This window comes from Coffea arabica, chromosome 10c, assembly GCF_036785885.1.
Source record: "Coffea arabica cultivar ET-39 chromosome 10c, Coffea Arabica ET-39 HiFi, whole genome shotgun sequence".
Classification (NCBI taxonomy): Eukaryota; Viridiplantae; Streptophyta; class Magnoliopsida; order Gentianales; family Rubiaceae; genus Coffea; species Coffea arabica.
In genome coordinates, this window is record NC_092329.1 from 4,756,735 (window position 1) to 4,765,414 (window position 8,680).

At 33.4% G+C, this 8,680-nt stretch overlaps 1 protein-coding gene across 1 annotated transcript; it reads left to right on the plus strand.

The window, feature by feature from the left end:
• Positions 1 to 505: 505 nt before the first annotated feature.
• Positions 506 to 3,425, plus strand: LOC113714985 (uncharacterized). Its single transcript, XM_027239126.1, has 2 exons — positions 506 to 779; positions 3,142 to 3,425. The coding sequence occupies exons 1-2, from the start codon at positions 506 to 508 to the stop codon at positions 3,423 to 3,425; spliced, it is 558 nt and encodes a 185-aa protein (XP_027094927.1).
• The last annotated feature ends 5,255 nt before the right edge of the window (positions 3,426 to 8,680 follow it).

Consider the following 8,680-nt stretch of genomic DNA (forward strand, 5'->3'; position numbering starts at 1 on the left):
ATTTACACTTGAACTTCAAATTTGATCCATTTGACATGCATCTTCTCTATATATGCAAAACAAAAATTGTTTCTACAATTGGATTTCATAAATATACCTTCTTGCAATATTCGTCCATATCAAAGTAGTATCAAACAGAACACACTTGGTCGGGGTGGAACTAAAGAATAATCCCTCTCAATCAACCCGAAAGAAAACCGTCTCTGGCATTGTTGTCCCTGTTCTATAGGTCGTCAACCGATAACTATCTGAGTAAAAATCTAAGCCAACAATTGGTATCAATAATTGCGTTAATCTTGTGTGGCAAGCTTTTAGACCAGTGTAGAAAGATTCTTATTCCTTGAAAGGGTGGCAATTTACCTTCTCTTAAACCATAATGCAGGCGATGTTGTAAAATTGTACTACAACTTGAGAAGCTTTAAGTACTAGTATAAATATAGGAGTATTTCAGTCATTGTTGCGTACCCCAGTGTAAAGCGAGTAGAAAATTTGAGATAGAAGATTAATGGCTATCATACACGGCCAAACACCTCGCAATGTCGACGGCAAACTACAAATCATGAGTCTGGAAGAGTTCAAGGAATGGCTTAAAAATTTTGATAGTAACGGAGACGGCCGGATTAGCAAAGAAGAACTCAGGCAGGCCATCCGTGCAAAGGGAGGGTGGTTTACACGGTGGAAATGCAAGGACGGACTGAAGTCAGCGGACAAGGACGGCAATGGATTCATCGAGGATGACGAGATGAGCTACCTCAAAGATTTTGCTCTCAAGCATCTCGGTATCAAAATTGTAATAGTTTAAGCCGATCGACTAAGTCTTCGATCTTGTGCATGTTTTCCATGGAACAGTTTAGTTAAGGGTTTCTTTTTTTATCGCTACACCCTTGACGTATCCTAGGTGAGTTTGGCTAAGTCTAGTGCTTGCATGTATTTGGCTGCTGTGAACCACGTCGTACTTGTACTATCAAGTCCTTGTGTGGCTTGCAAATGTAAAATTATCCCAGTTGAAGTTGCTAATTAATTTGGCTAGATTTCTCCTTCTAATTATTGAAGGTAAAAGATATTCAAAGTGACTGAGGGATTTATTGTGATACCCCAAAAATTCCCATATTAGGAAAAAAAAATTGATATGTAAGTCCAAACTCATTATGTTATTTACGTTCATATGTTACTGGCCCAACCCTCGAATCTGGATCGTTATAATATCTAATTACAATACTTATATTGCATGGATTGCTTTTCAAAAAGTACGTAAATAAATTTGTATGTAAATAATATGAATATATATATTAAATATATATGTGGGAAAATATGATATTAATGTTACACAAATTTTATTTTTTTAAAAAAAATTGAAGTGTAATTTTGGGAAGCAAAATACTCCAAAAGCTTACTAGATGTTTGATAAGATTATGTGAAAAGTATGAGTGCTTTATACAAGTATTTCTGAAAGAGTTCACTTATAGGAAAAAACGAGTTAAATAATACAAAATGACTAAGTGATAGATACGAAAATGAAAACTTCTAAAAATCAAGAGGTGAGTTATCTTTTAGTTTTTTTAATTGTAGATTGTTTAAAATAGGATTTTCCTTTCTAGAGTTTATATCTGTCATATATTGCTTATATTACGATACGAAAGTTTACAAATATTTACAAACCAGCTAGACTTGGGTCAACTAAAGAGATTACTTTAAAAGGGAAGTGATATTTGCACTCGCCAATTAGTTTTTAGCACTTTTTGGAAGTTATATTTTTAGTGAGTGAATTTGAGTGCAAATATATTTAATTACGTTTTTCACTGACCTATTGAAATTGGGTAATTAGCTCAAAACCGATACCAAAGAGTGGTGAACCAAGCTCTTTATTAATCTGTTTGAAAAATATGTAAAAGCTGAGACCTTAATTTGTCCTTAAAATTTGTAAGTGCCTATCTTTCGAAAACTGATAGGAGTAGTGGTTACTACAAACTACAATTCCGATATCGTTACGTCTAATAGAACTTCTAAAAATGCGGAACCAACTTATATATATATATATATATATATATATATATATATATATATATATATATATATATATTCTGAAATGCAATAATTTTATCACTATTTCTTTCTCGAGCAGTTTCCTAAAAAAATATTGCTATAGGCAATAAAATTTTTCGTACGTGTCATATATATAAAGCTTAGTTTACTCTCAAAATTACTCAATCCTCATTAAAAATAGCGAAGGACTAAATTCACATTCTTTAATGTATTGATAACTGTATTGTGGTATGATAACCGCCCCAGTTGTGTAATTATAATGGGATGGTATCGATTTAACATTTCTCTTAAAACTATTTACTGGTAACTTGCACCTAATAATCATTGATAGGATTGCCCATATCATTACAATTTGGAATGTTTCGCAAAAGCCATAGCGACTCAAAGAGTGAACTGATAAAGAAACAGAAAAGATATCTTGCACATTCTTTAGTTTTGCAAACTTTAACTCTTTGAGGTATGTACCATAAAATAAAATAAGTGAGAGGTCGCGAGGAGGGTTTGATCGGATAATACAGAAAGAGATAATGTAAGTGAAAAGTTTAACTCGAAACCTTCCATTTATATCCAAAAAAAAGTACCATATATAAAGTAACATAAAGTAAGATTGGGGTGGCAAAACATAAGTGATTTATATGATTCGATATAGTAGATATCCTCTTGCGATTCATATTCGTCCATATCAAACACAACACATTGAGTTGGGATAAAACCAAAGAATAATTGCTTCAACTGATACTCCTCATGAATCAACCGGAAGAAAGCCGTCTTTGGCATTTTTGTCCCAGTTCTATAGGTCGTCAACGAATAACTAACTCACTAAAATCTGAGCCAACCGTCTGTATCAATAATTGGATTTACTCTTGTAAGTCAAGCTTTTAGACCACTGTAGATAGATTCTTATTCCGTGAAAGGGTCGCGGTATACTTTACCTTCTTTTGAATCATAATGCAAGTGATATTTTAAAGTATTACCAACGCAACTTTACAAGCTTTAAGTCGAGTAGTTCTATAAATATAGGACTATTTCAGTCACCTTTGCCTACCCCAGTGTAGAGTTAGCAGATAATTTGAGATAGAATATTAATGGCAATCATAGACCAAGACAAACCTCGCGATTTCAAAGGCAAACATCAAATCATGACTTCAGAAGAGTTCAAGAAATGGCTTAAAAAATTTGATAGCAATAAAGATGGCCGGATTAGCAAAGAAGAGCTCAGGGAAGCTATGCGTGCAAAGGGAGTGTGGTTTACAAGGTGGAAATATAAGAGTGGAATGAAGGCAGCAGACAAGAACCGGAATGGATTCATCGAGGATGACGAGATGATCTACCTCAAGGAATTTGCTCTCAAGCATCTTGGTATCAAAATTGTAACGTCTTAAGCCGATAAATCTTCGTCTTGTGCATGTTTTCGAATCGAATAGTTTAGTAAAGGGATCCTTTTTATCGCTACCTTTGAAGTATCCTAGGTATGTTTTGCTAAGCCTAGTGGGTTGCATGTATTTGGCTACTGTGTGAACTAGTCGTACTTGTGATAACAAATTCCTGTATGGTTTTGCAACTAGTGATGGAGATATTAGTTTGCTAATGTATAAATTATCATGGGTCCAAGTTGCTAATTTGGCTAGATTTCTCCTTCTAATTATTATTGAAAGCAAAAGGTAATTTAAGGTTTACATGCTATAGAAATTGAGACACTAGGATTTAAAAGCCCCAGATTCAAATCTCCAATTCCCTCCTTGTTTCTTAAATCTCATCCCTCACTTGTTAAGAAGAAAAAGGTTTACTTGTTATTTAAGTGTTTATGTACCATATTATTTTTAATTAATTATTAAATAACAAAGATGCAAAACTATATTTTGAGTAAATCTTATATGCATTGACAGTATATATACTATTACCGTTTAATTCATGACATATGTGCAAAAGTTGAATTTCAAATTCAAATTTTGTATAATTGCCATTTATCCAAAACTGATAGTATATACACTGTCAATGTAGGAAAGATTAATCCATATATTTTTCCATGAACGAATATTAAGTTCTACTAACTTTAATGAAGTAAAAATTAAAATAACACCAAATAAATTTAATAGATATGGATAAAATAAATTATGTGAATTTATAAATAAAAATAAAGTTTGTTAGAAGAGATAGAAGCCATAATAAAATATAATTTAAATTTATTGAAAAGTATTAAGTTATTAAAAGAGGGAGAAACAATGAGAAGAATTGGTTAGAGAAAAATTGGATGCAAATATAGGTTAAATTCAGGTAGCCAAATGATAGATCAGTTCTCTTCAATTAAGCATGCTACCTTTTTGATAAAAATATTATTATCATTTATTAAATCTGCACTAATTGTAGAAATTACATGAATCATACACAGATGATACAAACAGATTTAAAGAACAAAATTAGATACTATAGATTTGAAAAATTAAGAGAATATTACACTGTAAAACTTGAAAAATAAATAATAAATAAAATGTTTATAGTCCCAAGATCATCTATAAAAATAAAATGTTTATAGTCACAATGTTTACTTTCTTCCAGATCTCCTAGTGAACTGATTCAAGTCCAAATGTTAATGTGAGATTTAACAAACTAGATGTAAAGAATCCCAATCTGACAACCAAGTCTATGAAAACTTAGATGAATAATACAAATATAATAACTAACAAAACTCTCATTAGGAATCTGTAGGAGAGGATAAAACTCTCAACAAGAAGTCTTAGGAGATAAGAAACTCTCATTAAAAAATTCTAGGAGATATTTTATTACAAACACAAAAACAAAGAAAAAGGACATGCGAGGAAGAGATGTGAAGGAAAGAAGATGTTTTGTTTAAAAGGGATAACAAAAAAAATTAGAGAGGAGGAGGAGAGTTTAGGATTAGACAGAAGGAACAAATCGTTTGCGAGGGATGGAAAAAACAACTTGGAATACTGCCTAGAAGAGAGAAAATAGGTAATTAAATAATATATATAGTGTTCAAACTACATCTTGAATACATTGATGATTTATAGTATGGTATTGCAACATGTACGAATTCTTAATTATAATATAAGGGTGTGGATTTAATTCTTAAAATTAGTAGTGGTAACTTTCACCTAATAATTATTTGTAGTATTGGCCATATCATTACAATTTGGAATCTTTAACAAAAGCTATAGCGACTGAAAGGGTGAACGGATAAAGGATACAAAAAGAAATCTTGTACGTTCCATAGTTTTGCTAATCCATTTCTACCATGCTAGCTTTAACTCTTTGAGATAAATGGTACGTGCCAAAAAAATCAAACAAAAAGAAAAATCTTCGAGGTAGGTTAGAAAATTTTGTCAAAGCAAATGTGAAATATATATATATATATATATATATATATATATATATATATATATCACTTCAAAGATGGCACATATGTTGGGATGGCTGTGTGTTTAGAATTTATTTCAGAAAAACGCTCAATATATTGTTTAAGCTTTTTTTTTTATCTCGCTTAAAAAAAAAGTGTATACTACTGTACTGCTTTCTAAAATTTGTTCTATAAGGACGTGATCTAAAGTAAAAGGATGTCGAAAATTTAATCAAAGATCCTTATTTTCCCTACTCTATATTAGACTTTAATCAAAACCTAAAAGTAAATTACATCTTAGCCAACCATTTTGTATCAAACAATTGCGTTTCATCTTGTGTTAGACGCTTTTAGGCCACTATAACTTGATTCTTATTCTGAAGGAAAGTAATGATTACAAATAAAATTCTGTCGAACCACAATGCATGTCGTGAATCACGCTCTTGGTGGTGGGAGCCTAAGTCGAGGTGCCTCTATAAATATAGGACTATTTCACAATCTCTTTCGCCATATCCTAGTGTGTGAGTGTGTGTAGAGTGTGAAGTTAAGCACTTGCGCTCAGCACTATAGTACATCTATTTGAGGTACAAATTCAATGCCAATCAAGAACTCTTATCCTCGCTATGTCTCGACTGATGGCAAGCTTCAAATGAATCCAGAAGAGTTCAGGAAATGGTTAAAGAAGTTCGATACTGACAAAGATGGTCGAATTAGCCTGGATGAACTTCGGCAGGCCGTCCGAGAAATGGGAGGCTGGTTTACAAAATGGAAATGCAAAGATGGAATCAGGGCTGCAGATTTGGATGGCACCGGATTCATCGAAGAAAACGAAATCGACAACCTTAAAGACTTTGCCCTAAAGCACCTTGGTATTAGAATTGTGACGTATTAATTGAAGGCTTAAAGCTGCTAATGCTTGCTTCCATCATCCTTTTAAGTTTTAACTATCCTGTCATGTAGCCTTTTGGCCTTTGACATATGTTTGTATGCTTTACTTTTGCAGATCAAATAATATTTGAGATTGTTTTTTCTCGCACGTAAGATAAGCTATTCGTGCCGATGTTCAAATCACTAAATGATCGAGACTGTATATGAATGATTTTGGCTAAATCAAACATAAACATTTGGGAAAAAGAGCATCATCCCATGTAAAATTGTACCGACCTAAACCATTATAAGTTGTACCAAATGAAACCCGAGCATGGTTTTGAGCCCTTCAACCGCATAATATTTATCAAATTCAGAGCGAAACCAGAGATTGTACAGGTAATTTATGGACGAGGATGAATCCAGGGTTAGAGATCCACATGTCATAAACACAGAATTTTCGAGGTGAAAAATTAAATGCGTAATTGTCTCCTAAGTGGTGCTTTAATTTCATCTTGTCATGTTCATTCCTCTAGCTAGGATACGGTCATGATCAGGTCTGCATCTACTCTGGTGAATCAACTATGGCGGAGTCGAGAATTTTGGGTTGGGGGAAGGGGGAGGGGGAACGGCTATAAGTGTAGGAAAATCCTTTTTTTTTTTCTTTTTTACGATTTGATTTTGAAAACTATGAATTTTATGTTAATTTTCCCTTTTCTTTTGACTTGATGATTCAATCTTAACATTTAGCTACAATTCAAAGTAAAATATCTTAAACCAAAATTCTATAACAAGAAGTTGTTTATGATCAAGATTGTTCTAACAAAGCAGTACTAAAATTAATGGATAAGAATATAGGTGTTACTAAATCAAATTTATATGACTCATATCTCTATCTTCTCTCTGCACTTTAATACCAAGTTGTAGACTCTAAACTATTGCAAAGTTCTAGTTCAAAGTACACAAATGGAAATGCCAACTAACTATAAGTGTTCATTGTACATCTTTATAAAGATTTTTTTTTTTTTTTTTTTGGAGGCAGTATATAAATCTTGAAGAGATAATATGTAGTATTAAAGCATTCAATAAGAATTTAAGTTCTATAGATCAACAAATTAAATAGCAGTATGAAATTTTTTTTTTTAAAGAAGTTTACATTTTTCTAAGGCAAATGTTAAATGGAGGGGGGCTATGAACTTTTTCTAGAATTTTAATGGGGATGGGAGGCAAAAGAGTGGTTCTAAATGAAAAATCTTAATATTTTCCTCTAGTAATGAATGAGTTTTGCTGACACATGGGGGCGGGGGCGGGGGCGGCTTGGCCCCTCCGTGTTGCTCCGCCCTTGGAATCAAGACAATTTTCCTTGTTCAAACATTTGATCAAGAGCCCTTTTCTCACCGATGAGCATCTGTAACTTTTTTACCTTCTGGTCGGTAAAGGCAAAGACTACAATGATTCACACACAATTGGACACTGACCCACAACAAAAGATGGGATAATTGGTAACAAAACCTCAAACATGAACTGATGACTGTGGAAGCTATTCCATAACCACATTATAGCTATAAAATTAGTTGCCTCTTGGACATAACGAAAATAGAAAATGATGGGTTTTTCAATGTTAATGCCTTGCCCTTGTGTAACTAATTTTTTTTTTCATTATTCTTTGTTCCATGACAAGAAGGTCATATTTTAGCTAGTAAAACTACATTCCTTGCTAGATTTTCTAGAGCTTTATGCTGCAATTGTTGTTTCCGCAAGGCTGCAAGCACCAGCTTTAATCAAGCATGGCATTGGAACACAGAAACTGATTTATTCTGGGATTCTTGATATCATGAACCTCTTAACGTGCATATCTTTCTACACAGGAATAAAGGAAGAAAGGATCTGTTCCATGTTATCCACCACGTATGGTTGCTAACGTGGGGGATTCTGAATGAGAACCTCCCATCCTAGCCACTTGCCGATGTGACTTCCCGAATTTGAGGTGGGGATCCCCCATTGCTGCAGTTGAAGGCATACAATGCCAAATGGTAGTAGCATATCGCCATGTCCCCAGGGATGGGCATGGGGGTAGGGTATTAGTCTTCCCGTTCAAAAGAACTTGCAAGGATACGCACAAAATAATCAGGTGGGGATGCCAAAAAGCATGAAATTCAATTGACTAGCAAACATAAAATCAATAGACAACCACTTGGAACAAGATTCCCACGTTAAATATAGCACAACATGCAAGACATAATTTAATCCATCAGCATCAGATGCTCTTCCATGGTTACCACATACCAGGCAACATCACCAACACTTTTATTCCCAAATCATGCTTTATACCAAGTTTTTCCTTAGAAAGATCAGTCATGTCCGGGAGATTACCGATAAGCTTGGACAGGAAATGCAAAAATTTGATAAAAGGAA